The sequence below is a fragment of the Phasianus colchicus genome, chromosome 2 (genome assembly GCF_987193195.1).
Source record: "Phasianus colchicus chromosome 2, bPhaCol1.hap1.1, whole genome shotgun sequence".
NCBI classification, from domain to species: domain Eukaryota; kingdom Metazoa; phylum Chordata; class Aves; order Galliformes; family Phasianidae; genus Phasianus; species Phasianus colchicus.
Window position 1 is genome coordinate 104,385,949 of NC_143437.1, and position 26,526 is coordinate 104,412,474.

Consider the following 26,526-nt stretch of genomic DNA (forward strand, 5'->3'; position numbering starts at 1 on the left):
CGGGTTTTGTACCCCCGTCTCCTGCCTCCTTCCTGCCCCGTCGCTTTATTGCCCCTCCAGGGCGGGTCCCACTGCCGTCCCATTGCCATCAGAACTCCTCATCCCATCCCGAAAACTCCTCCTCCACTGGCGTCGAATCAACCGAGTACCGCTTGAAGTTGGCATAGGGGGGGCCCTGGGTGGTGGGGTCAGCGCCAAGCCCCCGGCCCCCCCAGCGTCCCCCATCCCACACTCCATCCCCACCTCCTTCAGTAGCTGTATAGTGGGTGCCTCCATCTGCCGCAGTGCGAGTCGCTTCCATCGAATGGCCCCGAACCACCTGGAGACAGGGGGGCTGCAGGAAGGGCCACGGAGGGGGTGGCATGAGATGCCCTGCTTTACATCTGTGTCTCCTCACCTGTGCTTCTTAATGCCACGGATACCACTGGCTGTGTTCCCCAGGCGCTGTCCTGGGCGCCTCCTGTGAAGGGATGGGATGGGGGTGAGGATGGGGATGCGATGGAGATATGGGGATGGGGATGGGGATGGGGATGGGGATGGAGCCAGACCTGCAGAGCTTGGCAATGAGAGAGCAGGCAGCCTCACTGAGGAAGGCAGGGAAGGAGAAGATGCCATCCAGGATACGACTGTAGATCTTCTGGGGGTCGGTGCTGTGGAAGGGGGGCCTGCACGGCACGGGGGAGTCACAGCTGGCCAGGGGAGTGAGTCAGGCTCAGCCCCGAGGCACACGCTCACCTGCCCACCAGCATCTCAAACACCAGGATGCCCAGCATCCAGAAGTCAACAGCGAAGTCGTGGCCCTCGTGGCACAGCATCTCGGGCGCCAGGTACTCAGGCGTCCCACAAAAGGAGAACGTCTTCTCCCCACGCTCCAACTCCTTGGCAAAGCCAAAGTCCACCTGCAGCACAGCAGCCCTCAGCCCCCCGAGCCCAGATCCTCACGCAAGTGTCAGGACTCAGTGCTGCCCCCAAGCCTCGGTACCAGCTTGACGTAACCCAGCTGGTCCAACATCAGGTTCTCGGGCTTCAGGTCCCGGTAGACGATACCGTGACCGTGCAGATACTCCAGGCCCTCCACCACACAGGCAGAGCAGAACACGGCCAGCGGTTCCTCAAAGCAGCGCCTGCAGCAGAGCGGGACCAGCGTTCGGCACAGCGTGGCACGGCATTGCCTGGCACTGCAGCACACGGCTGCCCACCCCGTGCCCCAGCCCCGTACACCTCACGCAGTTTGGTCCACAGCTCTCCTCCCTGGCAGAACTCCAGCAGCAGGTAAATGTGCTGCGCATCGCGGAAGGAGCCAAAGAACCTGCAGTGGGAGCAGCTCAGTGCTCTGCACGGCACTCCCAGCCCCGCACAGCCCCTCCCCCCCCCCCCCCGGCACCACGCAGCCCCCGCTCCAGCACTCACCCCACAATGAAGGGGCAGCGGCTGCGGGCCAGCACCCTCCTCTCCGTGAGCATGTGCTCCTGCTGCCGCGTCCGCACCACCCAGTCCTTACGGATCCGCTTCAGTGCAAAGAGCTGCTCGCGGCACCGCACCTGGCGGAGGACACCGGGATGGGGACAGGGACGGCACAGCCGGGAGCCCGCGGGTCGGGCACGGCTCTCACCAGTTCCACCCTGCCGAAGCCGCCGGTGCCCAGCACGACGCGCTGCCCCTGCTTCTGCCCCTCCTCGTAGTGCACTGCTGCCAGCTCCTCCAGCTGCACTGCTGGGCAGGGCTGCGGCAAGTGGGGGGACCCCCAGCTCCTGTGGGAAGTGCACTGCCCTGCAGAGCCTGCACCCAGAGTGCCTGTCTCCATCCCCATCACTACCTCATCCCATTCCCAATCCAATCCTTGTCTCTATTTCCATCCCCGTCTTATTACCATGCCATTCACGTCCCCATCCCCATCCCCATCCCTATCTCCATTCCCATCCCATTCCCATCCTCATCCCCATCCCCATCCCCATCTCTATCCCCATTCCATCCCCATCCCCGTCCTCATTTCAATCCCCGTCCCCATCCCCATTTCCATCCTCATTTCCCTTCCCATCCCCATCCCATTCCCATCCTATTCCCATCCTCATTTCCATCCCCGTCCCCATCCCCATTTCTATTCTCATTTCCATCCCCATCCCCATTCCTATCTCCATTCCATCCCCATTCCCATCCCCACCCCCATTCCTATCTCCATTCCATCCCCATCTCCATTCCATCCCCATCCCCATCCCCATTCCTATCCCCATTCTCATCCCATTCCCATTCATATCTCCATTTCCATCCCATCCCATCCCTTCCCCATCCCCATCTCCATCCCATCCCCATCCACATTTCCATCCCATCCCATCCTCATTCCCACCCCCGTCCCATCCCCATCCCCATCCACATCCACATTTCCATCCCATCCCCATCCCTATCTCTGTCCCTATTCCCATCCCATCCCAATCCCACCCTCATCCCATCCCTATTCCTGCCTCTAACCCATCCCACCCTCATCCCATCCATCCCACACTGACCGCCTGGGTTCCGTCAGGGTGGGCGCTTCTGTTACAGACACATTTCTGCAAATGGAAGCAGCACCAGATCAAACCCCCCCGACACCCAGAGCCACACAGCATGGCTCTGGGCACGAGTTGGGTTCTGGGATCTGGAGTTCTGGAGCCATCAGGGAGGGCAGCACGCAGGCTGTGCTGAGCACGCGCCGGGGCCATGCTATGTTCCCAGGGCAGAGTCCAGCACCCGCTGCCGGTGCCACGTCACCGTGCCCAGCACCCACCCAGGCAACGATGTACATGGGGACCTTGGGCCCAGAGCGTCCCCACGGGGACACTCACACGTCTGAGTCGTGGCGGGGGCAGAAGGGGATGATCTCCAGGAAGTCCCTGCAAGGCAGAGCCATGCAATCAGTGCCATGCAGGACATGGGGATGCAGGGATATAGGGAGACAGGGACATGGCAATCTGAGGACATGGGGACATGAGGACATGGGTACATGGGGACATAAGGACACGGGGATGTGAGAATACAGGGACACCCACTCCTTGGCCACGGTGATGCAGGTGACATGGCCCTGTGCTTGGCACGACGCTGTGCGGCGGATGTTCCTGTGTGGAGGAGCGGGTGTGCAAGAGCTCTGTGCACGTGAGAGCCGGTGCATGCGTGTGCATGAGAGCTGCATGCATGCATGCAGTGCTGCCCTGCATCCCTGTAGGGCACCTACTGCAGCAGTGAGAGCTCCCCAAAGTGCTCGCCCGCACCCAGCACCCGCAGCAGCTTCTCCTGCCCGTCTTCACGCCGGCTGACCCGCACCTGTGGGGATGTGGGGCTGAGTGGGGTGAGAGAGACCCGGTGCTGTCCCGTGGCACTGCCCCACAGCACTGCACCCACCTCACCCTTCAGGATGATGTAGAAGCTTTGACCCTCGTCACCCTCGCGGATGATGAATTGGCCGGGTGTGAAGGAGCACTATGGGCACACAGAAGCTCAGGGTTGTGCTGTGTGGGGGGTACTGTCCCATAGCCCCCGCCTGCATCTGTACCTCATCCATGGCATCAAGCAGCTTGGAGAGGTGGCTGTCTGACAGTTCCTGCAGCCAGTGCACCCTGTGGGAGGGCACAGCTCCTGTGCATGCTGCAGCACACTTGCATTCCCCCTGCATCCCTCCTGCATCCCCCCTGCATCCCTCCTGTATCCTTCCTGCACCCCCATTGCATCCCTCCTGCATCCCCCTCCACCCATCCTGCATTGCTCCCACATCCCTCCTGCACCCCCACTGCAACCCTCCTGCATCCCCCTGCATCCTCCTGCACCCCCCTGCATCCCTCCTGTATCCCTCCTGCATCCCTCCTGCATCTCCCTGCATCCCTCCTACATCCCCCTGCACCCCTCCCGCATTCCCCCTGCACCCCTGTTGCATCCCTCCTGCACCACCACTGCATCCTTCCTGCACCCCCAAATCCATCTCTACCACATCCCTCCTGCATCCCCCTGCATCCCCCCTGCACCTCCCTGCATCCCTCCTACATCCCTCCTGCAACCCCCTGCATCCCTCCTGCACCCCCATTGCATCCCCCTTGCATCCCTCCTGCAACCCCCTACATCCCTCCCACACCCCTCCCGCACTCGTTGTCACTCCCCACCAACCGAGGCCGTACTCACGCTCTTAGGACCCGCAGCACATCGGCCCGCCGCTGCCGGGCGTTGCCGGTTGTGATGGCACGGAACCGCTGCCTGTCGATGGCCCATAGGCGCACGGGGCCGAGCGCTGGGGCGAAGCGAAGTGAGCGAAGTGCCGTGGGTAGCGGGTCCGGACGCTGGGGGCACGCGGACAGGAGCTCACTTACCCCGCACGGTGGCGGTGCGCCGGCAGTGGTACAGGATGGCCAACTCGCCGAAAACGTCCCCGGGCCCCAACGTACGGAGCTGCCGTCCCCGCTGGCTCACGCTCAGGCGTCCCTCTGCGGGGTGCGGGCGGCCTCGTGCACCGCGGCGGCCACGCACACGCACACGCGCGCCCGGGGTTGCGGGGCTGCTGGGCGAGCGGGGCGAGCGGGCGGCGGCCTCGCACGTTGGGTACGCACACGGCGACGCGGCCCGGTTCTCGCAGCCCTCCCTCACCTGCCACGATGTACATGGCCGTCCCTTCGTCGCCCTCGGCCACCACCGCGTCGCCGTCCTCGCGTCGCACGGTCACGAAGCTCCGCGTCAGAGCTTCGGGGCAGCCCTCTCCCAAACGCCTCAAGAAGTCGCTGCGCCGCACGGCCTCCGCCATCAGGGCCAGGTCCCTGCGGGCACGGGGACGGCGGTGGGGCGGTCCCCAACCTCGGCTTCACCCCCCATCCTCCCGCTTTCCGCCGGGTACCTTTGCGAGTGGGTTCCGGGGCTCGGCGGGGCCGCGGCGGCGTCGCCCTGGAGGGGCTCGGGCACGATTGTGGGGCCGTGGAGGTGCGGGGAGCCGGGGGGCGGCTCGGCGTCCGGGAGGTCCCCGCTGTCGGCCGGTCCCCGCGCCGCGCGTTGCAGGAAGGCGCGCTCCTCCTGCAGCCTCAGGTCCCGCAGCCACCGCTCCATCGCGTATCCCTGAGAAAGCGGGACGGCGTGGTCAACCGGAGCCACCCTCCCGGGATAGCGGCTGCGGGACGGTGCGGGACGGCCCCGATGCACGGGGAACGTTAGCTCTGGGCACGGGGCCACCTGGCACAGGCGATGTCTGAACAGCTCCGCGGCAGGGGGAGGGCTCTGAGGGCGCTCTGTGCCCGAGCAAAGGTCGCCCCGCCGGGATGGGACGGGATGGGACGAGACGGGAAGGGACCCGGTGCCCACCCCACTTTCGCGGCCACCGGCACCACCACCCCAACCCCGCCTGGACCCGGCTGCGGACACAGCCCCGCGGCCCTCGCCCGCACGGCCCCTACCCACCTCCGATCCCGCGTTGAGCGCCGACTCCTCCCATCTGCGGGTCACCGCACCGCCCCGCACCCCGCGCGGTGACACATTAACCCGCCCCGCCTCTCCTCGGGCACGTGCTGACCCGTGCCCGCAGACACCGCGCACCGAGCCTGCCCGGAGTCCCGCGCATCCGTCCCGCACCCGCCGCGCATCCACCCCGTGGCGACCCGCACCCGTCCTGCACGCACCGCGCACCCATCCCGCGAGCACCGCGCTCCCGGCGGGATCGTGCGGGTGGGAGCCGCGGGCGAGCGGCGGCGGTGCGAGGTGCCGGGGCTGCGTGAGGCCACCGGGGCGGAGTCTGCGGGGTGCCACCCCCTATCCCCCCCATTCCCCGGGGCAGAGCGGAGCGGAGCGGAGCGCTGCGCGGATCGAGGCATGGCGGCGGGGGCGGGAGGTGAGAAGCGGATCCTGTGCGTGGGGCTGGTGTGCCTCGACGTGATCAGCGTGGTGGACGCGTACCCGGCCGAGGACAGCGATACGAGGTACCGCCCCGTGCGGCGCCCCGCACGGCGTCCCGCTCGGCGTCCCGCACGCTGACCCCGCGCCCCACAGGTGCCTGACGCAGCGGTGGCAGCGCGGGGGGAACGCCTCCAACTCGTGCACGGTGCTGGCGCTGCTGGGCGCTCCCTGCTCCTTCATGGGCTCCTTGGCACCCGGGCACGCGGCAGAGTGAGTAGGGACGGCAAGACTGGCGGGGGACCGGGGGGACACGGGGCCGGGCGCCCGCAAGCCCGCTTCTCCCCGTCGCCCCCCGACCCCGTATGTGCCCCCAGCTTCATCGTGGCGGATTTTCGGCGCCGCGGCGTGGACGTGACGCACGTCGCCTGGCAGCCCCACGGGGACGTGCCCTGCGCCTGCTGCGTGGTCAGCGCCGCCAGCGGCTCGCGGACCATCGTGCTGCACGACACGTGGGTCCCTTTCCCCCGGGATTCCCGGCCCCGCCGCGATCAGCGGAGCTCCCGCAGGGCAGCGGGTCGGCCGGAGGGCGGCCCCGGTTAATCATTCCCCGCCTGCCCGGGGCCCCTCGCCCGGGGCAGAGGCGAGGCGTCGGGCTGCCCTTCGCCCGCAGGAACCTGCCCGACGTCACCGAGCGCGACTTCGCGCGGGTCGACCTGGCTCACTACAAGTGGATCCACTGGGAGGTGCGGGGCGTCGCGGCGAGGGCTCCGAAAGGGGCGTGGCTCGCCGTGACCGCGCCCCCTGTCCCTTCAGGCCCGCAACGCGGTGGAGCAGGAGCGGATGATGCTCCGCGTGGAGCGACACAACAGCGCGCTGCCGCCCGCCCAGCGCATCCGCACGTCTGTGGAGGTGGAGAAGCCGCGGGACGAACTGCTGCCGCTCCTGGCGCACGGCGACGTGGTACGGCCCGGACACGCCCACCTCGCCACGCCCCGACGGCGATTGGTCCGATCGGGGAAGGGGGCGGGGCCAGAATGATAGTGGGCGTGACAAAACGCGGGTGTGGCTCGAAAGGGGGGCGTGGCCTGAGAGAGTCGAGCGGGTCCCGGGGGGCGCGGAGGAACGCCGGCCCGTCACCCCCCGCAGGTGTTCATCAGCAAGGACCTGGCCAAGCACTTCGGCTACGAGACGGCGGCCGAGGCGCTGCGGGGGCTGCGGGGCCGCGTTCGGCCAGGGTAAGGCGTGGGGACGGGACGGCGACGGCGCGGGCTGGGAAGGGCGGACCGCGGTTGCGGGTGGGTCGCGGGTGGGGTTCTGCCCGCCCCCGCCCCAGCTGCAGCCCCGCAGCGCGACCATGATCTGCGCGTGGGCCGAGGAGGGCGCCGACGCGCTGGAGCCGGACGGGACCCTGGTGCACGTCGACGCGTTCCCACCGGAGCGGCTGGTGGACACGTTGGGGGCCGGAGACACCTTCAACGCCGCCGTCATCTTCGCGCTGTCAGGAGGTGGGCGCAGCCTCGGCGGTTCGGCACGGCTCGGCCTCGCACCTCCCCGCGGCGCCTCACGACTCCCCCGTGTCCGTCACTCCCCCCCCCCAGGGCAGAGCCTGCGGGACGCTCTCACCTTCGGCTGCCGCATCGCGGGGAAGAAGTGCGGGATCCACGGCTACGACGGCATCGTCTGAGCCGCGCGGTGCCCCCCGCCTCGCGCCCAATAAAGCTCGCGGACCCCCTCCACCGCCTCCTGCCGGAGCCCCCGCGTGCCCCCCTGCTCTGTTCACACTGTGGACGGCAGAGGCTGTATTCCTCGGCACTGCGTTACAGCGCGAACCCGCGTGTCTAGAATCCCCCGTCTTCCCCCACCGGGCCCGCTGCGGCGGGGGAAGCGCGTGGGGAGGCCCTCAACCCCCTCAGCCCTCACAGCCGTGGGGCGGAGAACCGCCCGCAGCCCCTTCTCGTGCCTACATCTCACCGGGATCCCCCCAGGCTGGGGATGCCGGCGTCTCGGGGGGCTCGACCCGGAGCTCTCTGTCCTCGATGGCCGTCTCCGATTCCACTGTCTCATCCTCTTCCAAGGGGGCTCCAACCTCGGGGATTCTTTGCCCCTCTGCCTGGACGCCGCCATCCCCCCGCAGAACCTGCCCCTCTGGGGGGCTGCTCGCCCCCGCGTCCCCCCCCGGCCTCTCCTCCCCCACCGCGGGGATCCCCTCCTGCTCCCCAGTGTGCCCCTCCACCCTCCCCTCGAGGGCAGCGCCGTCTCCTCGCGGGGGTCCCCGTGCCGGGGCGGGTAGCAGCAACTCGGGGGGGTCCAGCAGTCCGTCCCCGCTGCGGTCTCGCTGCTCCAGAGCGCGGTCCACTAGCGCGGCCACCTGCGGGGACGGGAATGGATGGGGACGCAGTGAGAGCGGAGCTCAGCACAGGGACCCCGCGGGGTGTGAACCCCCGCACGCACCGCCTCGGAGCTGGGCCGCCCTGCGCCCCCCTGGGTCAGCACCGCCCCGAGCAGCTGCAGCAGCTCCAGTCCGTCCAGCTGCCCACTCCGGTCGTGGTCGTGCATCGCGAAGAGGAAGAGCAGAGCTACAGGCACGAGGCGAGGGGCATAGGGCTGACAGTCACTCGCCCCCCCAGAACGGCCGCCCTCTTCTCCCCCCTCCCACCGCACAGCCTTACCCTGCTCCCTTGTCATCTCATCCGCGTCCCGCTGCGGCGGTCCCAAACTCCGCACAGCGCTACGCAGCAACCTGGGGACAGCAGGGCCTGGGAGGAGGGCACGCACTCTCCCGTCCCACGGCCAGACCCGGTTCTCCAGCCCCGCAGCCACCCAACCCCGCATCCCCACTGCCCTGCAACCACTCTCGGGGTTCCCGAACGCCCCGGCCGTCGTCCCACCCCCTCCTCCGGGCATCTTCGTACCCTCCGGCCCCAGGGTCAGGCACTCACTGCAGAGCGGGGGGCTCCGGGCTCAGCGGGTCGGGGCCGGGATCCGTCCCCACGGCCGCGGGGGGCTCAGGTCTGGACGGGGAATATAGGAAGGGGGATTACTGCGGCGCCTCTTACCACCGCCTGGCCCGCAGCCCCCGTGCTGCCCCCGCACCGCGGCCCCGACCCTCAGCATCTGGTGCGCAACCCCGCAATTGGGTAACCCCCGCACCTACGTGAAACCGTGCCGTTGTGCAATTCCTCTGAATCTGAGCTGCGTACAACCGGTGTGACCCCCGCACCTGCGTGCCCCCCGCACCTGTGTGCCCCCCGCACCTTGTCATCCCGCACCACAGCACCCTTCATCGGCACAGCCCCGCTACTCTCCTCTCCCGCACCCCGTACCGCAGCACCCCGTCCTTGGGAGCCGCCCGGGCGGCGGGGCTGAGCAGCAGCAGCAGCAGCAGCGGAGGTGGGGCCGCTCGCGGGGCTCTCATCCCGCAGCCGGCGCGGACCCACGCGTGGAGCCGCCACGCACGCACACTCGAGGAGGTATTCCGGGCCACAGCGACTCTGCCACCCGCACACGGACTATCCTGGGCATGCACACACGGCGGTGTCCCCCCCGCCCCGCCCCGGGCCACGTCGCCGGCCCCGCCTCGCCGCGCCCGGAGACTTCACTTCTGCCGGCAGCGCAGGGGTTAACCGGCGTCCGCCGCTCTGCCCGGCACAAAGATGGCCGCCGACGCCACGCCCGCCCGGCTGTGGGCGGGGCCACGCAGGGGGCGGGGCCGGGCGGTCCCGGCAGCGGCGGCGATGGGCACGGAGGGGCCGCGGGGCGCCGCGCTGCTCCCGCTGCTCCCGGTGCCGTCGCCGCTGTTGTTGTTGCTGGCGGCGGCCGCCGCGCTGCTCGGCTGCCTCTGGGCGAGATCCCCGCGCCGTTCCCCGCAGCCGCCTCTGCTGGCCGGCGGCCCGGGGCTTCGTTCCTTCCTGCGGCGGCACTGCCCGGCCGTGCGGGAGCCGTTCCGTCCCACCGCGTGGTGCTGCGGGGGGCGGCTGCAGACCGTGAGCCGAGCGCTGCTGCAAAGCCGACCTCACGTCGGGTATCGCAGGTGGGGAGGGATGGGGTCGGGGGAACGGGGCGGGTTGGGTTGGGGGCGGGGGAACGGGACCAGGGATGCGACGGGTGGGGAACGGGGTACGGGGGATGAGGCAGAACAGGTGGGGACAGGGATTGAGGATGGAATAGAGGGGGTAGGGATGGGCCTGGCGTGGGACGGGTGAGGACGGGACCGGTGGTACCACGGCCAGTGTTCTCCTGTCCGCATCCCCGCCCCGCAGTGAGGCCATCCGCACACCCGACGGCGGGCAGCTCATCCTGGATTGGGCCGATGACGGCAGCGCCGCCGAATGTCCCACGGTACTGCTGCTGCCGGGGCTGACGGGGAACAGCCAGGCCGCCTACATACTGCACCTGGTGCGAGAGGCGTGCGGTGCCGGCTACAGGTGAGTGCTGGGGGCGGGGGGAGGGTCAACCCAGCGCCTCTACTGACGCTGCTCTCCTCTCTGTAGGGCCGTCGTGCTCAACAACCGGGGCTGCCGCGGTGAGGAGCTGCTGGTGAGATCCCACCCCGGCTCCTACCCAGATCCCTGCCCTATAGCTGGGCACAGCGGGGTCCCAAAGAGCTCTGCCTCCCCCAGACCCCCAGGACCTTCTGTGCCAGCAACACCGAAGACCTGGAGACGGCCATCACACACATCCACCACCAGTACCCGCATGCCCCGCTGCTGGCTGTCGGTGTATCACTGGGAGGGTATGGCACTAAGAAGGGGGGATGGTCGGGAGTGGCACAGGAGACCCCTCCCCCATCCCTGCCCACTCCCCTGCAGGATGCAGGTGCTGAACTACCTGGCGCGGGCAGGACACGAAGCGGGACTGGTGGCCGCCATGGCCATTTCTGCATGCTGGGACTCCATGGAGACAACGGCATCGCTGGAGCAGCCACTCAACACGTGGCTCTTCAACCGCCGTCTGGCTGCCGGGATGCGGCACCTCATCCGCAGGTGGGGGGCACACCTGGATGGGGGGGGTGGCACCCCACCCTGACCCCAGGTCTGCAGGCCAGGGGGAGGCGGGCATCACCCTGCCCTGACTTGGGGTCCCTGCAGGCACCGTGCGGTGATCGGGGACACGGTGGATGTGGAGCACATCCTGAAGGTAGAACCCACCCCTTTGACTCCCCCCTCCCTCTGCACCAAGTGCCACCCACCACCCCCTGCTCCTCCCCTCGCCCCCAGGCACGCACCATCCGGGAGTTTGATGAGCGTTACACCGCTCTCGCCTTTGGGTACGGCTCCTGCACAGAGTATTACCGTGCTGCCAGCCCCGCCAGCAGCCTGCACTGCATCCGCGTGCCCACGCTGTGCCTCAACGCCGCCGACGACCCCTTCTCCCCCCTGCACGGTGAGTGGGGCTGGGAAGGGCCGTTCCCACCCCCGTGGTGTTGCGGGGCCGGCGGCTGACCCACGTGTCCCCTCGCAGCCATCCCCGTGGCGGCCGCCTGGCACCTGCCCCACGTGGCACTGCTGGTGACATCGTGCGGCGGCCACATCGGATTCCTGGAGGGGCTGCTGCCACGGCACGGTGGCCTCATGGAGCGCCTCTTCCTGCAGTTTGTCACTGCCGTGTTCCAACACGGAGAGGAGCTGAGCAGGCTGCAGGAAGGGGGGGCTGCGGAGGGGTTCAGCACCTGATGTCCCCCGTGAACCCCCTCCAAATCCCAATAAACCCATTTCCGTCCCTACTGACCCCTCTTCCACCCCTAGAGCCCCATTCTCATCCCTCTCCCACCTCAGCACTGGGGCACAGAGGGTAAAGTATGCAGACAAGGAGGCCAGACCCTTATAGCCCCAGCACACACAACATCTTCACGCTCTGGGTTTAATGGTAGGGCCAAGGAGCAGCTCCACTCCAGCCACTGGCACGCTGCATCCCATCGCCATGCCGGCGCTGCATCCCAATGCAGTCCCACTCCCACAGCGTGCCTGGGGCCGGGCCCATCCACCCCCCCAGTGCAGCAGGGAGGGTGCCTAGAGGAAGCCAGGGAAGGCAATCTGCAGCAGCACGATGCTGCCCACGATGAGCGCTGCACACAGCAGCAGCAGCAGCCAGACGGGCAGCGACCCTGGGGTGGGGGGAGAGGAGACTGAGTGGGGGTGATGCCCTGGGGGGTGGCCCGACCCCACAGCCCCACACACATACGGCGAGCAGGGAGCAGGTGCAGCTTGCAGCGGCTGTCCACGGCCACACTGAGCAGCGCTGCCTCATTCCCCGCCAACAGCTCCCGTCCGTGCTCGCTCTCAGGCACGAAGGCCACGTCGGTGACAACGATGCCATGTGCCTCCTTCACATAGTACAGCCTCTGAAGGGGGACACGCATGAGGTGGGGTCGCCCCCCGTGCCCACCCTGTGCCCTCCCTGTGCCGCACTCACCTGCAGAGAGAAGGCGATGTGCACAGCGACAGAGCCGGTGACAGTGCCCAGCCCCAGAAATGTGCCCGAATCACTGCGGGGAGGTGGGCAGTGAGCAGGGCTGGGAGCGGATGGGGGGTGTGGAGGGGGTGGGACCTCCCCGCATACCTGACGGAGAGGCAGGAGATGACCTCGGAGCCGCAGGGCCGCGTCAGCAGCGGCAGGAAGGTGCCCCCGTCCCACTTGGTCAGGTAGCAGGGCGGTGGGCGACGCTCCCGCTTGTGGGGCACCTGCACCGTGTAGAGCCGCAGTGCCCCGCGGTCGTCCTCCACCGTCCCGAAGCTGGCACGGGGCAGCAAAGGTGAGCCGCGGCCGCGCTGCCAGGGGGCGGCCCCGTGCGGTCACATCCACCGTCCTACGTTGTCCTACAGCCCCGGGGCCACCCCCCGCCCCGCACCCACCGGCAGGCCTGGTAGCGGTACGCGGTGCTGGGGATGCCGGGCAGGTTCTCGTTCCATTGCAGCCCTGTCACCAGCTGGTCCCGCTGCCACACGCGGCACTGCAGGTCCCGTCCCGCCGTCACCACCTGCGGAGCACGCGATGGATGAGGCTCACGGGGCCGTGCGGGGCTTCGTGCTCCCAGCCCGTGCCCCCCACCCACCTTATTGTCGGGACCCAGCGTGATGTCCTCGATCTCCCCATCATGCGCCTTGAACTCCAGCGCCTTCTTCATGCTGGGGAACTGCGGCGGCCGTCAGCGGGTCCCCGATAGGTGACCCCCCCGGGCCCTCCCGCCCCGCTCCCACCTCCCAGAGCCGCAGGAATCCGTCGGCACCGCCGGTGACGAGCAGCGTGCCGTCGGCGCTGAAGCGCACGGCCTTCTGCAGCGCGTCGGGACTGAAGTCGGTGCGCACGCGGTGCAGGCTCTCCACCGTCACCTCTTCGCCGCCGCTCCGCGTCTCACCGCGCTCCGCGGGGCCGGCGCCCTTCCGCCTGCGCGGGCCCTTCTCCTCCGCGGCTGCGGGAACGGAGAGCCGCCGGCTGAGCGCTCCGCACCCGGCACCCGGCACCCGTCGCCCCGCGGCCCCGCTCACCGTCGCCGCCTCCCGCGCCGTCCGCCCGCACGGAGAGCCGCAGGATGTGGCAGCTGTGGTCCTGCCCCGCCGCGATGAAGTCCCCGCTCAGCGCCATGCTCATCGTGGCGCGGGTCTCGGTGTCGTGGCAGTGCAGCAGCGACGCGCTCAGCCGCCCCCCGATCTGCTCCAGCTGCAGGAAGTGCTGCGGGGACACCGCCGCTCAGCCCCGCGCACCGGGACCCCCCGCGACCCTCCCAACCCCCCGGAGCCGCGCAGCACCGTACCACTCCATTGCCGATTCCGGTTTTGGCCGCTCCTCCGCCTCCAGCGGTGATGGCGAGGCCGCGGCGCGGGTGCAGCCGCACGGTGTACAGCGGGAAAGGCGCCCGGTACAGCTCGGTCGGGCGCGGCGCCATTGCGGGAACGGCGCGCCGCGTCACCGCCCCGCCCACCGCTGGCCCCGCCCACCGCTGGCCCCGCCCACCGCTGGCCCCGCCCACCGCTGGCCCCGCCCACTTCGCGCATATCGCCCCGCCCCCTGCGCGGTACCGTCTCCACGTGCGCCCCGCGCTACCGCAGAACGCGCAGCCCCGTGGGTACCCCGACCCCCCCCCCCCCCCCGGCCCCGCAGGACCCCGGTGCTCTCTAGAACTGTTTATTGAGGTGCGGGTAACGTGAGATAACAGCGTGGCATCGCTCCGCATCGTGGTCCCACGGCAACCCCGGGCAGCGCCGGCCCTGCGGGAGTGCCGTGCCCCCCCCCCCGGTCGCGCTCAGAAGGCCGTCTCCTGCAGCGCATAGGCGGGCGGCCCGTAGCCCTGCTCCTCGGCGTCATCCCGCGGCGCGGCGCCCAGCCCGTTGGGAACGCGCTTCTCGGTTGTGGGTGACGGGTGGGGGGCATCCTGCGGGCACACGGTGGGTGGGGGTCAGCGGGGCTGTGCGCAGCCCTCCCCCCAACCACACCGGTGCCCCCTGTCCAGTTGCACGGCGCTCACCTGCGTGGGGAAGCGCACCCCAAAGCACAGCCGCTGCCGGTAGCGGGCGGGCAGGCAGCACAGCAGCCGTGGCAGCACCGGGAAAATGGTGCGGGGGTCCACAGCAGAGGGCGGCGTGGGGCCTGGGGGGGGGTTGGAGGGGTGAGAGGGATGCGGGGGAGGGGGGAGAGCAGCACCCGGCCCCCGCATCCTACACCCACCAGTGAGCAGGCTGACCAGGAGCCCCACCGCGATGACGGTGGTGGAGTTGTGGGCGCTGTACCACATGTAGGAGAGTCGGTAAAACTTCTGCAGGCCTGTGGGGCTGGGAGGGAAGGGAGATGGTGAGAGGGGGGGGCCGAGCCAGACCCCCACAGACCACCTCCATCAGCCCCACGGTGCTCACCTCGGGGGGGGTGTCGTGGAGGTGAGCAGTGTAGTGGCGAGCGTGGCTGGTGTGGTCCAGTTGATTGGAGAGGGAACGGTGCTGTTGGCCAGGGGGGCGGCCCCCCCCATGTTGGCCACCAGGCTGCCGATGCCCACCCAGAAGGCCATGGCCAGCCCGGCCAGCAGCCCCACCACCGCGCCCTATGGAGGGAGAAGCACTCAGCCCCCTGGCAGCACCTGACAGGGTATCCGTGGGGGGAGGAGGGGGTCTGGGGTACTCACCGTGGAGTTGGCACAGGGGAAGAACATCCCCAGGCAGAAGAGCCCCAGCAGCGGCCCCCCCACCATGCCAAAGATACTGATGGCCGCCTGCGGGAAGATGGCACCGTTTTGGGGCGGAGGGGGGAAAATAGGGACTGCGAAGCCGGGGGTGTCCCCAGCACCCCATCTCCTACCTGCAGCACAGGGCCCAGCATAGAAGACACGTAGGCCATCCCCAGGCACAGGAGCCCATAGCCGAAAGCTGAGGATGGATGGATGGATGGATGGATGGATGGATGGATGGATGGATGGATGGATTGATGGAGGGGGTTCAGAGCCCTGCCAGGACCCCGCTGCCCCCCCCCTCCCCATTCCTCCTGCTTACCCAGGAACTTGGAGATCAGCGTGGCACGGGACTCTGATAGCCCAGGGCAGTGCGGCCGCACCAGGTCCTCCATCGTCACCGTCGCCAGCGAGTTGAAGGCAGAGGAGATGGTGCTGGGGGGAGGAAGAGGGAAGGGAGCAGCAGGGGGGCTCGGCCATGCCCTCAGCCCACCGTCCCCCGTCACGGCACCCACCTGAGTGAGCCGCTGAAGAGACAGGCGACAAAGAGGCCAGGCAGCCCCGGCAGGTCCCGCAGCACATCCATCACAAAGTACAGCACCAGCTGTGGGGGGCACGGGGTAAGCGTGGCATTGGGAGGGAGGGGGGAGTGGCGGGGGGGGGAGCACTGCACCCACCTGGTCGGAGGAGATGTGGGTGCCGCTGGGGACCAGTGGGTGCTCGCGGTCGTAGACAAACATGACGAGGCCGGTGAGGCAGCTGAGGCACAGAACGATCTGCTGGCAGGGGAAGACGGCGTAGCAGGAGCTGTGGGCGCCACGGGAGCGTCAGAAGTGGGCAGAGAGGAAAGGGGGGGGGGGATCCCCGCACGTCCCCACACCACTCACAGCACCGCCTGCCTCTCACTGCGGGAGCTCAGGTAGCGCTGCACCTGCGCTTGGTTCACGCCGTACAGCGACAGCATCATGAAGACCCCCCCGAAAGCCAGCGTCCAGAAGGTGTGCCGCACGTAGGGGTCGGGGTCCAGGCTGCGGGGTCAGGTACAGTCACGGCCGTGCCAGCATCCCATCCCCCTCCCTTGTGTGTGTCCCAGCTTTGCTGCTGTCCCCGTCCCAGCCCTGCGGCTCACTCGATGCCGGAGATCTTGCCCTGCTGCTCAGCCAGGTGCCACACGCGGGCCATGCCCCCCACGCGCCGTGCGCCCACCACGATGACAGCCAGCTGCCCCGCAAACATGACCAGAGTTTGGAACACGTCAGTCCAGATGACGGCTTTCAGCCCTCCCTGCAGAAAGACACAGCTGTCATCGTTGCCCCTTTAGGGGGGTGGTCACACCACGTGGCACGGTGACAGCACTCACCAGTGTAGTGTACAACGTGCAGACCAGCCCGATGGTGAGCACCGCGCTCCAGAGGTCAAAGCCTGTCACTGGGTGCCATTAAGGAGGGATGAGGATGATGGGCACTGTGCCATGGGGGCCCCTAGCCACCCCACTGAGTCCTTACCTGCATTGAGCGCCAGCGCGGGCGCGTAGAGCACCACTCCCATGTAGATGACCTGTGGGGACAGAGTGCTGAAGCCCCCCTGCGTACCCCATCCCCGGCACCCCAAACCCAGCCCTCACCATCTGGAAGATGAAGGTGATGGTGCCGAAGATGCGCACGGTCTTGTTGAAGCGCAGCTCCAAGTACTGGAAGGGAGAGGGAGAGGGAAGAAATGGAAGGGGTCAGGGATGCAGCTGATGCAGGGGATAAGGAGGGGCAGGGGACCCCTTTGCCGCTCACCTCGTAGGTGCTGGTGATCTGCAGGCGGTAGAAGACGGGGATGAAGACGTGCGCGGGGATGAGCAGCCCCAGGAAATAGGAGCAGCCCAGGAACCAGTACTCGGTGCCGAAGCGATAGATCTCTGCCGGCACCCCCAGGATGGCCACCGCAGATTGGAAGGTGGCCAGCAGGGACAGGGCAACGGGTAAAAAGCCCATGCTGCGGTTGGCCAGCAGGAATTCCTGCACCGTGCGCTGCCGCCCGCCGCTCAGCGCATAGAACAGCCCGATGGCCGCTGACAGCACCAGCAGCAGCACGAAGATGCTGTAGTCCGCCGTTGAGAACTCCATGGCGAGTGTCCGCCGCCGCCCCGCCGCCACCCCCACTTTTCCGGTTCATGGGCGGAGGGGCCTGGCCGGCAGCGCCCGGCGCTGCGGGAGGTGGCGACGGCGGATCCGGCCCCGCTCGTCCTCGCGGGGACCTTCGCTCCGGAGCTCTCGGCCCGCCTCAAGGACCTGGGGGGGGACGCACCCGGGGGGGTCACCGCAGCCTTCCCCTCCCAGCTCCCCCGCGGCTCGAACGCGGCAGCCCCGCCCGGCGCCGACCCCGGCCCCGCAGCCGGCGAGACCGGCGCGGCCGGATCCGGACGGACAGGCTTTGCGTGAGACGGGCGGGCTGCGTGCGGGCCGAACCCGCTGCTCTTCCCGCACTTGGGCAAGCACACCCCCAGATGGGGCCGCGCGATGACGGGGCGGGCGGCGCTGATCCCAGCAGGAATGCGGCTGGATTAGCCCCACGCTGCCGTGCCCGGAGCGAGTAGCGGGGGTTGGCGGTGCTGAAAGGAGGCGAGAGGGCAGCGCTGCCCGCCCCGCCCGCACAGCGGGCATGGTCCAAGGTCACCCACCCCGCGCAGAGACACAACACGGGGCGATCCCCCTCCCACCCCCCCGCCGCATTTCTGGCCCAATGCCCCGGCATTCCCCCCCGGTGCGCCGCCCCCCCGGGCTCTGGGTCCCACCCGTGTCCCGTGCCGGCAGCAGCGTCACGCGGTATCCCCGTGTCCCCGCACTACCCTCCGGTGTCCCCATGTCCCCCGCACGGCTCCCCGTGTCCCGGTGCCCCCGTGACCCCAGTCCATGACTGCGCTCCCGGTGCCGCTGTGTTCCCGTGTCCCCTCACTGCCTCTCCGTGTTCCCACGTGCCGGCACTGCTCCCCGTGTCCCGGTGCTCCCGCGACCCCAGGCCACTGCCCCGCTCCCCTCCTTGCTCCTTCGCCCCGCTGTCCGCAGCCTGAAGGTCCCACCGATCCCCGCCGTGCCCCCTATCCCGCCGCCCGGTCCTCCATCCCCTGCCCGCGCCCCGGTTTCCCGATCTCCCGGTTCCCTGGAGCGTTATGGCCGCGCACGCCCCCCGCGCCGTGCTCCGGAGCCGCGTGCTGCGCACAGCCCCGCTCCGCTTCGCCACCACCGCCGCCACTCACCGGGCGGTTGCCCGGCTCAGCCCACGTGCGCCTGACAGCGTCGCGGCGCACGCTGATGACGTCACGCCGCCGAGCATCGCCTCACCTCACCTCCCACCCGGCTCCCCGCGCGCCTCGATGTCGTCAGCGCCCTTTCGTCCAATCCCGTGCGTGGAACGCGTCACGTGGTGCCGCCGGGGTCGGGTCGCCGCGCTTCGGTACTTGCGGAGCACGGCGGGCCCGGCGGCTGCGCTCCGTTAATGGCTGAGCCATTGGCCGCACCGCGCGGTCGTTCCGCCCCGCCGCGCCCCGCCCCGCTGCCAGGAGGAGCCCATCCGGGGGCGGCCTCGGGGCGGGGCGGGGCTGCCGGAAGCGGGGCCGTGGCCTCCATCCTGCTGCTGCTGCTGCTGCTGCTGCCGCCGTCGCCCGCGGCCGGGGGAATCCCAACGCCGCTGTGCGGGAGCTGTCCGGGGCCGCCGAGCAACGGCTCCGTCGTGGCGCAGTACTGCGCCTCCAGGGCCGACACGGAGCTGTGGGGCCGCTGCTGCGTGGGGCGGGGATCCGGGCGGCAGCAGCTGCTGGGGTACGGGTGTAGGGACAGGGGGAGGTGGGGTAACGGGTGGGGTGGGCGCGCTGTGGGGATTGGGTACGGCACAGGGATGGGCGTGGTGTGGTCTGGGTCACGAGACGGGGTACGGGAGCGGAACAGGGGAAAACGGGGCTCCCGGTGCTGCCCCCCAGGTTGGACCTCAGCAACTGTTCCCTGCGGACCCTCCCCAGTGCCTTCAGCGAGGCTGCGGCTGCCGTCGTGCTGTGAGTGCTGAGGGAAGGGGGAGGTGTGCGGGTGGGGCACGGCTGCCCGTCCCACCCCGAGGTGTCACTCCTGGCCCCGGGGTGCAGTCGGTGTGATGCGTTGGTAGGGACCTGACGGAGAACCCGCTGCCGGCGCTCCCTGCTGGCTCCTTCTTGGGCTTCACGCAGCTGCAGCAACTGTGAGTATTGGGGTTGGCTGGGGGAGCCCCGGGGCCGTGCCAGGTGCTGAGCTCTGGTTTGCAGCGCGGTGCCGCCGGCAGTGCCGTGCCCGGGTGGCAGCGGTGCGTGGGAGGACGTGACGACGTATGGCAGCAGCCGCCTGTGCCGGGGCCAGAGGAACCCCTGCAACGGCTCTGAGGAGCTCGGTAGGTTGGTGGGCTCTCTCTGCCCCAGCCGCGGCCCTGCACGGGGGCACGGCGTGGCACGGACAGGACAGCCCGTGACCCCCGTGCTGCCCATCAGCCCCGCTGTGCCCTGAGAACGCCGCCTGTGCCCCAGACGGCCCCGGCCTCTCGCAGTGCCTCTGTGCCAGTCCCTTCCACGGCTACAAGTGTCTGCGGCAGGTGGGTGCGTGGGGCCGGGAGTGCAGGGGATGGCTCAGAATGGGCAGTGACCTCACCGCGCTCACCTTACAGGGCGCCTTCCCCGTGCCGCTGTTCTGCAGCGTGCTGGGCACGGTGACGGCAGCGCTCAGCCTCGCACTATGGGGCACCCAGCGCCGGCACGCTGCGGGGCCGTGACCGCGACCGGGAGAGGAGGTGTGGGATGAGAACAGACCGCGGGGAACGGGATGAATAAAGTGTGCGGTTGTGAAGCTGTGTGTCTGCTCTGCTGCTGGGCTGCGTGGGTGCGGGGATGGTGGGTTCGCTGCATAGAGCCCGGTCCTCCCGCCTCGGCTCGCCCGGGCTGTGCGGGAGCGGAGGGGACCGAAAGGAAAGCCCGCGGTCGGAGGTGAGGCGGGGGCGGGGCTATGCAAATCGTGCTCCGCCCAGAGGGGCGCGCGGATAGTAACGCCGTGTGAGCGGAGACGGGGTCGAGTGGAAAGGGGGCGGAGCTATGGAAATGAAACGGAGCGCGCGGCATGCCGGGATCGTGCTGCACCAGAAACGAAACACGAGTATACACTCGTGGCTATCGCGTGGGCTGCAGTTTGGGACACTGGAGGGTCGGAGTGGGACGGAGCAGCTCTGTAGTTTGGGGCGCGGGTCGCCGTGCGGTGCGGGCCGGTGGCGGAGCGTGGGGAGCGGGGCGGGAGGGCAGCAAAGCATACTTACCTGGCAGGGGAGACACCATGATCAGGCAGGTGGTTTTCCCAGGGCGAGGCTCATCCCCTGCACTCCGGGTGTGCTGACCCCTGCGATTTCCCCAAATGCGGGAAACTCGACTGCATAATTTGTGGTAGTGGGGGACTGCGTTCGCGCTCTCCCCTGGCTTCGCGGTTCCAACGACAGATGCTGGTTGTTGTTGATGTTCTCAACGCAGGTCCGCGCCTGCAGTTGCCGCTGTCGGCGGCTGGCGCGCCGGGCTCCCGACACGCCCCGCGCACGGCGGTATTTGCATAGCTCCGCCCGCTTCTGCTGCCCGCCCCGCCCCCACAGCCCCGCTCTGCGCTCAGGACGGTTCCCAGCGCCGCCGGGGCCCGAAGCGCCTCGCGGCGCGGAGCTGCAGCCCAACGCTCCCACCGCGTGCTGTGAACCGCGCGCCGTCCCGAGACCCAGTAGAAATGCGGAGAAAAAGCCACGGCGAAACTGGTTCGTTAAGCGACGGGCGGATGAGAGCACAACAGGTTGAACTCGCGCCGATAGAAACCAACGGGCTTTTCTCCAGCCCGATCGTCTCATCAGCCTCCAGCCGGGGCAACGGGAGAGACGGGAACAGCTGGGATCGGAGCGTAAAGCCGCTCGTCTGCGGCGTTCCGCTTCGGCGATGGATGAAGCCCGCGTTTCTGGCGGCAGTGCCGGGCGCTGCTCGCGCTGCGCCGCTCCGCGGCACCGCGGCACGGAGAGCGGCGGGGGAGAAAGAAAAGGAGGAGAGCGAGCAGCGACGAGCGCCGGGGAACAGCCGCGTTCTGTCGTTGGAACCGCGAAGCCAGGGGAGAGCGCGAACGCAGTCCCCCACTACCACAAATTATGCAGTCGAGTTTCCCGCATTTGGGGAAATCGCAGGGGTCAGCACACCCGGAGTGCAGGGGATGAGCCTCGCCCTGGGAAAACCACCTGCCTGATCATGGTGTCTCCCCTGCCAGGTAAGTATGCTTTCCTCCCCTCCCGCCCCGCTCCCCACGCCCCGCCCCCGGCCCGCACCGCACGGCGACCGCCGTTCCCAACCCCTCTTCCCTCCCCGCGTCCCGCCCGACTCCGCGCCCCTCTCCTCGCCCCGCGCCGCGTCCCACGCAACTTCCACGAGGCTGCAGGCGCGTTCCGTTTCTGGCATAATGTGGTCCCGGCTTGCCGTGCGCGGAGCGATCTGCATACCGATCTGCATACCGATCTGTATGGCCCCCTCCCGCAGCCGGTCTCGCGGCATTCAGGACGGCGGAACCGGAAGTGGGGATCAGCCGCGGCGTGAAGACGCTGCGGTGCGATTGGCTGCCGGCGGCGGGGGCGGGGCCATAGAATTATAGAATCATGGAATTGCTCAGGTTGGAAAAGACCTTAAAGATCATCCAGTCCAACCACAATCCAACCATCCTACCCTGACTCTAACAGCCCTCTGCTAAATCATGTCCCTGAGCACCACATCGAAACTGATTTTAAACACATCCAGGCATATGACTCAACCACCTCCCTGGGCAGCCCACTGCAGTGCTTAACAACCCTTCTGTAAAGAAGTGTTTCCTGATATCCAACCTAAACTTACCCTGGTGCAACTTGAGGCCGTTTCCCCTCGTCCTGTCACCTGTCACCAGTGAGAAGAGACCAGCCCTGTGTAAGTACCTTTCAGATATTGGAAGAGGGCAGTAAGGTCTCCCCTCAGCCTCCTTTTCCCCAGACTGAACAGCCCCAGTCCCTTCAGTCTCTCCTCGTAGGCCATCTTCTCCAAGCCCTTCACAAGCCTTGCTGCCCTTCTTTGGACCTGCTCCAGCACCTCCATGTCCTTTCTGTACTGAAGTGCCCAAACTGAACACAGCACTCGAGGTGAGGTCTCACCAATGCCGAGTACAGGGGCAGGATGACTTCCGTAGTCCTGCTCACCACAGCATTCCTGATACAAGCCAGGATACCACAGGTTCTTGGCCACCTGGGCACACTGCTGGCTCATATTCAGCCGACTGCCCATCAGCACACCAAGGTCCCTTTCCATCGGGCAGCTTTCCAGCCACTCCTCCCCAAGTCTGTAGGGTTGCCTGGGGTTGCTGTTACCAAAATGCAGGACCTGACACTTGGCCCTCCTGAAACTCACACAGTTAACCTTGGCCCATCGATCCTGCCTATCCAGGTCCCTCTGTAGTGCCTTTTTCCCCTCAGGCAGATCAGCATTCCCTCCCAACTTGGTGTCCTTTGCAGATTTACTGAGGGTGCACTCAATCCCCTCATCAAGATCGTTAATAAAGAAGTTCAGGTAGACCACACCGACAGCCTTACCTTCATTCACTAATTGGGTCACCTTGTCATAGAATGAAATCAGGTTTGTCAGACAGGATCTACCATTCGTAAACCCATGCTGACTGGGCCTGATCCCCTGGTTGACCTTTAACTGGTCCACGATGGCTCCCGAGATTATCCGTTCCATAACCTTCCCCAGCACCGAGGTGAGACTGATAGGTCTGTAGCTACCAGGATCATCTTTCCGGCCCTTTTTGAAGATGGGCATCACATTTGCCAGTCTCCAGTCTGCCAGGACATCCCCAGTTAGCCAGGACTGCTGAAGGATGATGGAGAGTGGCTCGGCAACCACATCCTCCAACTCCCTCAGCACCCTGGGGTGCAATCCATCCGGCCCCACGGACTTGTGAGCACCCAGCTTTCAGAGCAGGTCCCAAAACATCTCATCATGGGTTACGCAGGGCCTATTCTGTTCCCCATCCCTATCTACCAGCACAGGGGGCTGTGTGCCCAGGGAGTAACAAGTCTTACTATTAAAGACTGAGGCAAAGAAGGCATTAAGTACCTCAGCCTTATCCTGATCCTTGGTCACCAAGTTGCCCTCGATGTCCAACAAAGGATGGAGATTCTCCCTATCCCTCCTCTTGCCGTTGATGTATTTATAGAAATATTTATTGTTGTCCTTTATCTTAGTGGCCAAGTTCAGTTCTAGCCGGGCTTTGACTTTTCTAATTTTCTCCCTGCACAGCCTCACTACGTAGCTGCAATCGTCATTAGAAGCTTGCCCACTCTTCTAGAGACCATAAACTTTCCTTTTGTTCTTGAGTTTCAGCCAAAGGTCTCTGTTCAGCCAGTCCAGCCTCCTTGCCCATCGGCTCATCTTCCATGACTTGGGGATGGCCGGCTTAAAATTACTTCCTTAAAGTATTCCCAGCCTTCCTGGGCTCCCACACTCTCCAAAACTACCTCCCAAGAGACACTCTCACCCATGGTCCTAAAGAGGTTAAAGTCTGTCCTCCAAAAGTCCAAGGTGGCAGTTCTGCTGACTCACCTCCGTGCTTCAGCAAGGATCGAGCAATCTAGCATCTCATGATCACTTTGCCCCAGATGGCCTCCAATCTTTACATCCCCCACAAGACATTCTCTGTCAACAAACAGCAGGCCCAGGATTTTGCTTCCCCTTGTTCCTTCTTGTTCTCCCAGTTCCTTCACCAGCTGTGTCAGGAAGTTATCTCCCACACACTCTAGGAACCTCTGGAACTGTTCCCTATCTGCTGGATTATAAATCCAGCAGATGGGAAGTTGAAGTCCCCCACGAGAACAAGGGGTAGTGACCTTGAGACCTCACCCAACTGTCTATGAAGTGTCTTGTCCACCTTTTCATCCGGGTTGGGTGGCCTGTAGCAGACTCCCATGATAATATCAGCCTTACTGGCCTTCGCTTTTATTCTGACCCATAAGCTCTCAACCCAATCATCACCATCATACATTTCCATACAATCACGTTCTTTCTTAACATGGTGGGCTACACCACCACCTTTCCTGCCTTGCCCATCTCTTTTGAAAAGTCAGTAGCCATCCATCACAGCACTCCAGCTGTGCGAGTCATTCCACCATGTTTCTGTGATGGCGATTATATCATAGCTTTCTGACCACACGACGGCCTCCAGCTCCTCCTGTTTATTACCATGCTGTGTGCATTGCTGTAAAAGCACCTGAGCTGGGCCTCCTTTGGAGTGGCAGTAGTCCTAATGCCCTCGTGGCCATACTCAGGTGTTTCCGTAGCCACCAACCTCACACCAACCCTCGTGTTCTTCCTACAAAAGGGTGAGATGTCCTCCTCCTCCACCAAGACACCAGACTGTGGGATCTTACTAGCACATCCCTCTGCTACAAGCACTGGGACTTTACATACAGGCTCCGTTTTAGTGACCCCAGTTACACCCCCTTTGTGCCTAGTTTAAAGCTCTATCAATGAACCTTCTCGACTCCCATTGTAAGACCACTTCTGCTGGTGGGAGAACCTATTACTGTTTATTTCCTGAAATCATAGAATGGCCCGGGTTGAAAAGGACCACAGTGACCATCTGGTTCCAACCCCCTGCTAAGTGCAGGTCACCAACCAGCAGACCAGGCTGCCCAGAGCCACATCCAGCCTGGCCTTGAATGCCTGCAGGGATGGGGCATCCACAACCTCCTTGGGCAACCTGTTCCAGTGCCTCACCACCCTCTGGCCGAAAAACTTCCTCCTAAGATCTAACCTACACCTCCCCTCCTGCTCCCTGCAGCAGGGAGTCACCAATGACAACGACCCGGAGGTTTTGCTTTGCTGAAGAGGCTTCAATGCTAAGTGCGCTACGGCGGCAAAACAGCGCGAGCTGAGGCGCTGTTCAGAGCGGGGCTGCTGCGGGAGGGGGCGGGGCCGTGCAGATCAATATGCAGATCGGTATGCAGATCGCTCCGCGCACGGCAAGCCGGGACCACATTATGCCAGAAACGGAACGCGCCTGCAGCCCCGTGGAAGTTGCGTGGGACGCGGCGCGGGGCGAGAAGAGGGGCGCGGAGTCGGGCGGGACGCGGGGAAGAAGAGGGGTTGGGAACGGCGGTCGCCGTGCGGTGCGGGCCGGGGGCGGGGCGTGGGGAGCGGGGCGGGAGGGCAGCAAAGCATACTTACCTGGCAGGGGAGACACCATGATCAGGCAGGTGGTTTTCCCAGGGCGAGGCTCATCCCCTGCACTCCGGGTGTGCTGACCCCTGCGATTTCCCCAAATGCGGGAAACTCGACTGCATAATTTGTGGTAGTGGGGGACTGCGTTCGCGCTCTCCCCTGGCTTTGCGGTTCCAACGACAGATGCCGGTTGTTGTTGATGTTCTCAACGCAGGTCCGCGCCTGCAGTTGCCGCTGTCGGCGGCTGGCGCGCCGGGCTCCCGACACGCCCCGCGCACGGCGGTATTTGCATAGCTCCGCCCGCTTCTGCTGCCCGCCCCGCCCCCACAGCCCCGCTCTGCGCTCAGGACGGTTCCCAGCGCCGCCGGGGCCCGAAGCGCCTCGCGGCGCGGAGCTGCAGCCCAACGCTCCCACCGCGTGCTGTGAACCGCGCGCCGTCCCGAGACCCAGTAGAAATGCGGAGAAAAAGCCACGGCGAAACTGGTTTGTTAAGCGACGGGCGGATGAGAGCACAACAGGTTGAACTCGCGCCGATAGAAACCAACGGGCTTTTCTCCAGCCCGATCGTCTCAGCGGCCTCCAGCCGGGGCAACGGGAGAGACGGGAACAGCTGGGATCGGAGCGTAAAGCCGCTCGTCTGCGGCGTTCCGCTTCGGCGATGGATGAAGCCCGCGTTTCTGGCGGCAGTGCCGGGCGCTGCTCGCGCTGCGCCGCTCCGCGGCACCGCGGCACGGAGAGCGGCGGGGGAGAAAGAAAAGGAGGAGAGCGAGCAGCGACGAGCGCCGGGGAACAGCCGCGTTCTGTCGTTGGAACCGCGAAGCCAGGGGAGAGCGCGAACGCAGTCCCCCACTACCACAAATTATGCAGTCGAGTTTCCCGCATTTGGGGAAATCGCAGGGGTCAGCACACCCGGAGTGCAGGGGATGAGCCTCGCCCTGGGAAAACCACCTGCCTGATCATGGTGTCTCCCCTGCCAGGTAAGTATGCTTCCCTCCCCTCCCGCCCCGCTCCCCACGCCGCGCCATCGGCCCGCACCGCACGGCGACCGCCGTTCCCAACCCCTCTTCCCTCCCCGCGTCCCGCCCGACTCCGCGCCCCTCTCCTCGCCCCGCGCCGCGTCCCACACAACTTCCACGAGGCTGCCGGCGCGTTCCGTTTCTGGCATAATGTCGTCCCGGCATGCTTCGCGCGGACTGATTTGCATATCCCCACCCGCCAACGGCCATTTTCCGCGCACCGTCTCCACTCTGCATAGCCCCGCCCCACTTCCGCTTCGGCTACTTCCGCCCTGCCC

The 26,526-nt window shown here is 66.8% G+C and overlaps 7 protein-coding genes, 1 long non-coding RNA gene and 4 other non-coding genes across 21 annotated transcripts; 6 read left to right on the forward strand and 6 right to left on the reverse strand.

Moving 5' to 3' along the window:
- Nucleotides 1-25: 25 nt before the first annotated feature.
- On the reverse strand, nt 26-5,810 carry LOC116230675 (cGMP-dependent protein kinase 1-like). Of its 6 annotated transcripts, none has more exons than XM_090136472.1 (20): nt 5,619-5,810; nt 4,847-5,061; nt 4,603-4,769; nt 4,329-4,442; nt 4,144-4,249; nt 3,524-3,587; nt 3,373-3,450; nt 3,206-3,294; nt 3,024-3,089; nt 2,820-2,867; nt 2,502-2,546; nt 1,613-1,751; nt 1,411-1,541; nt 1,220-1,309; nt 983-1,124; nt 736-899; nt 549-665; nt 398-460; nt 244-319; nt 26-175 (listed from the first exon to the last, which is right to left on the reverse strand). In XM_090136472.1, the coding sequence occupies exons 1-20, from the start codon at nt 5,808-5,810 to the stop codon at nt 89-91; spliced, it is 2,193 nt and encodes a 730-aa protein (XP_089992598.1). In that variant the 3' UTR covers nt 26-88. The 6 variants fall into 6 exon arrangements, with proteins under 6 accessions (XP_089992598.1, XP_089992597.1, XP_089992602.1 ...); XM_090136471.1 differs by having other exon boundaries at nt 1,411-1,508; nt 2,762-2,867; nt 3,024-3,118; XM_090136476.1 differs by having other exon boundaries at nt 2,762-2,867; nt 3,024-3,118.
- KHK (ketohexokinase) lies at nt 5,782-7,564 on the forward strand. The gene is made up of 8 exons (XM_031595897.2): nt 5,782-5,915; nt 5,986-6,102; nt 6,207-6,341; nt 6,503-6,575; nt 6,646-6,792; nt 6,979-7,067; nt 7,180-7,337; nt 7,431-7,564. The coding sequence occupies exons 1-8, from the start codon at nt 5,809-5,811 to the stop codon at nt 7,514-7,516; spliced, it is 912 nt and encodes a 303-aa protein (XP_031451757.1). The 5' UTR covers nt 5,782-5,808; the 3' UTR covers nt 7,517-7,564.
- A 103-nt stretch (nt 7,565-7,667) lies between these two features.
- On the reverse strand, nt 7,668-9,453 carry CGREF1 (cell growth regulator with EF-hand domain 1). Its single transcript, XM_031595898.2, has 5 exons — nt 9,156-9,453; nt 8,772-8,843; nt 8,502-8,572; nt 8,284-8,408; nt 7,668-8,200 (listed from the first exon to the last, which is right to left on the reverse strand). Exons 1-5 carry the CDS (start codon nt 9,245-9,247, stop codon nt 7,793-7,795), a joined length of 768 nt encoding a protein of 255 aa, XP_031451758.1. The 5' UTR covers nt 9,248-9,453; the 3' UTR covers nt 7,668-7,792.
- A 95-nt stretch (nt 9,454-9,548) lies between these two features.
- Nucleotides 9,549-11,558, forward strand: ABHD1 (abhydrolase domain containing 1). The gene is made up of 8 exons (XM_031595899.2): nt 9,549-9,862; nt 10,092-10,256; nt 10,323-10,368; nt 10,452-10,564; nt 10,641-10,814; nt 10,920-10,968; nt 11,049-11,214; nt 11,293-11,558. Exons 1-8 carry the CDS (start codon nt 9,567-9,569, stop codon nt 11,502-11,504), a joined length of 1,221 nt encoding a protein of 406 aa, XP_031451759.2. The 5' UTR covers nt 9,549-9,566; the 3' UTR covers nt 11,505-11,558.
- Nucleotides 11,559-11,675: 117 nt separating this feature from the next.
- PREB (prolactin regulatory element binding) lies at nt 11,676-13,773 on the reverse strand. Of its 2 annotated transcripts, XM_031595989.2 has the most exons (9): nt 13,583-13,771; nt 13,317-13,500; nt 13,029-13,240; nt 12,884-12,964; nt 12,684-12,808; nt 12,391-12,564; nt 12,244-12,316; nt 12,013-12,172; nt 11,676-11,935 (listed from the first exon to the last, which is right to left on the reverse strand). In XM_031595989.2, exons 1-9 carry the CDS (start codon nt 13,712-13,714, stop codon nt 11,841-11,843), a joined length of 1,236 nt encoding a protein of 411 aa, XP_031451849.1. In that variant the 5' UTR covers nt 13,715-13,771; the 3' UTR covers nt 11,676-11,840. The 2 variants fall into 2 exon arrangements, with proteins under 2 accessions (XP_031451849.1, XP_089992604.1); XM_090136478.1 differs by having other exon boundaries at nt 12,684-12,964; nt 13,583-13,773.
- A 164-nt stretch (nt 13,774-13,937) lies between these two features.
- SLC5A6 (solute carrier family 5 member 6) lies at nt 13,938-18,455 on the reverse strand. Of its 4 annotated transcripts, none has more exons than XM_090136480.1 (16): nt 18,318-18,455; nt 16,768-17,262; nt 16,608-16,673; nt 16,489-16,540; nt 16,344-16,411; nt 16,113-16,267; nt 15,871-16,011; nt 15,661-15,790; nt 15,499-15,587; nt 15,306-15,418; nt 15,115-15,182; nt 14,942-15,028; nt 14,679-14,860; nt 14,494-14,597; nt 14,294-14,415; nt 13,938-14,200 (listed from the first exon to the last, which is right to left on the reverse strand). In XM_090136480.1, exons 2-16 carry the CDS (start codon nt 17,095-17,097, stop codon nt 14,072-14,074), a joined length of 1,836 nt encoding a protein of 611 aa, XP_089992606.1. In that variant the 5' UTR covers nt 17,098-17,262; nt 18,318-18,455; the 3' UTR covers nt 13,938-14,071. The 4 variants fall into 4 exon arrangements, with proteins under 4 accessions (XP_089992606.1, XP_031451852.1, XP_089992605.1 ...); XM_031595992.2 differs by having other exon boundaries at nt 18,313-18,450; XM_090136479.1 differs by having other exon boundaries at nt 18,228-18,351.
- An 11-nt stretch (nt 18,456-18,466) lies between these two features.
- ATRAID (all-trans retinoic acid induced differentiation factor) lies at nt 18,467-19,833 on the forward strand. The gene is made up of 6 exons (XM_031595994.2): nt 18,467-18,789; nt 18,948-19,019; nt 19,127-19,198; nt 19,263-19,384; nt 19,482-19,582; nt 19,655-19,833. Exons 1-6 carry the CDS (start codon nt 18,467-18,469, stop codon nt 19,757-19,759), a joined length of 795 nt encoding a protein of 264 aa, XP_031451854.1. The 3' UTR covers nt 19,760-19,833.
- A 452-nt stretch (nt 19,834-20,285) lies between these two features.
- LOC116230694 (U1 spliceosomal RNA) lies at nt 20,286-20,449 on the forward strand. Its single transcript, XR_004167294.1, has one exon. It is a non-coding gene; the product is annotated as a U1 spliceosomal RNA (small nuclear RNA).
- Nucleotides 20,450-21,108: 659 nt separating this feature from the next.
- LOC149919240 (U1 spliceosomal RNA) lies at nt 21,109-21,272 on the reverse strand. The gene has a single exon (XR_016464864.1). It is a non-coding gene; the product is annotated as a U1 spliceosomal RNA (small nuclear RNA).
- Nucleotides 21,273-25,222: 3,950 nt separating this feature from the next.
- Nucleotides 25,223-26,143, forward strand: LOC149919241 (uncharacterized). Its single transcript, XR_016464557.1, has 2 exons — nt 25,223-25,715; nt 25,792-26,143. It is a non-coding gene; the product is annotated as an uncharacterized LOC149919241 (long non-coding RNA).
- Nucleotides 25,231-25,394, forward strand: LOC149919242 (U1 spliceosomal RNA). Its single transcript, XR_016464865.1, has one exon. It is a non-coding gene; the product is annotated as a U1 spliceosomal RNA (small nuclear RNA).
- Nucleotides 26,054-26,217, reverse strand: LOC149919243 (U1 spliceosomal RNA). The gene has a single exon (XR_016464866.1). It is a non-coding gene; the product is annotated as a U1 spliceosomal RNA (small nuclear RNA).
- Between the last annotated feature and the right edge of the window lie 309 nt (nt 26,218-26,526).

Coding starts and splice junctions, on each gene's coding strand:
- KHK (XM_031595897.2), top strand. CDS start 5,809: ATGGCGGCGGGGGCGGGAGGTGAGAAGCGGATCCTGTGCGTGGGGCTG. Junction 6,576..6,645: donor ACAAGTGGATCCACTGGGAG/GTGCGGGGCGTC, acceptor CTGTCCCTTCAG/GCCCGCAACGCGGTGGAGCA. Junction 6,793..6,978: donor TCCTGGCGCACGGCGACGTG/GTACGGCCCGGA, acceptor CACCCCCCGCAG/GTGTTCATCAGCAAGGACCT.
- LOC116230675 (XM_090136476.1), bottom strand. CDS start 5,810: ATGCCTCGATCCGCGCAGCGCTCCGCTCCGCTCCGCTCTGCCCCGGGG. Junction 4,770..4,846: donor CCCGGAACCCACTCGCAAAG/GTACCCGGCGGA, acceptor CCGTGCCCGCAG/GGACCTGGCCCTGATGGCGG. Junction 900..982: donor AGCTGGGTTACGTCAAGCTG/GTACCGAGGCTT, acceptor GCTGTGCTGCAG/GTGGACTTTGGCTTTGCCAA.
- PREB (XM_090136478.1), bottom strand. CDS start 13,714: ATGGCGCCGCGCCCGACCGAGCTGTACCGGGCGCCTTTCCCGCTGTAC. Junction 12,965..13,028: donor GATTCCTGCGGCTCTGGGAG/GTGGGAGCGGGG, acceptor CGGCCGCCGCAG/TTCCCCAGCATGAAGAAGGC. Junction 11,936..12,012: donor GCACCTGCTCCCTGCTCGCC/GTATGTGTGTGG, acceptor CCCCCACCCCAG/GGTCGCTGCCCGTCTGGCTG.
- SLC5A6 (XM_090136480.1), bottom strand. CDS start 17,097: ATGGAGTTCTCAACGGCGGACTACAGCATCTTCGTGCTGCTGCTGGTG. Junction 14,861..14,941: donor TCCCCTGTGCCAACTCCACG/GTGAGTACCCCA, acceptor CTCCCTCCATAG/GGCGCGGTGGTGGGGCTGCT. Junction 14,598..14,678: donor TCCACGACACCCCCCCCGAG/GTGAGCACCGTG, acceptor CTTCCCTCCCAG/CCCCACAGGCCTGCAGAAGT.
- CGREF1 (XM_031595898.2), bottom strand. CDS start 9,247: ATGAGAGCCCCGCGAGCGGCCCCACCTCCGCTGCTGCTGCTGCTGCTG. Junction 8,409..8,501: donor TGAGATGACAAGGGAGCAGG/GTAAGGCTGTGC, acceptor TCGTGCCTGTAG/CTCTGCTCTTCCTCTTCGCG. Junction 8,201..8,283: donor GGCGGCCCAGCTCCGAGGCG/GTGCGTGCGGGG, acceptor CCGTCCCCGCAG/GTGGCCGCGCTAGTGGACCG.
- ATRAID (XM_031595994.2), top strand. CDS start 18,467: ATGGCTGAGCCATTGGCCGCACCGCGCGGTCGTTCCGCCCCGCCGCGC. Junction 18,790..18,947: donor GGGCGGCAGCAGCTGCTGGG/GTACGGGTGTAG, acceptor GCTGCCCCCCAG/GTTGGACCTCAGCAACTGTT. Junction 19,199..19,262: donor TTCACGCAGCTGCAGCAACT/GTGAGTATTGGG, acceptor TCTGGTTTGCAG/CGCGGTGCCGCCGGCAGTGC.
- ABHD1 (XM_031595899.2), top strand. CDS start 9,567: ATGGGCACGGAGGGGCCGCGGGGCGCCGCGCTGCTCCCGCTGCTCCCG. Junction 10,369..10,451: donor GCCGCGGTGAGGAGCTGCTG/GTGAGATCCCAC, acceptor TGCCTCCCCCAG/ACCCCCAGGACCTTCTGTGC. Junction 11,215..11,292: donor CCCCTTCTCCCCCCTGCACG/GTGAGTGGGGCT, acceptor GTCCCCTCGCAG/CCATCCCCGTGGCGGCCGCC.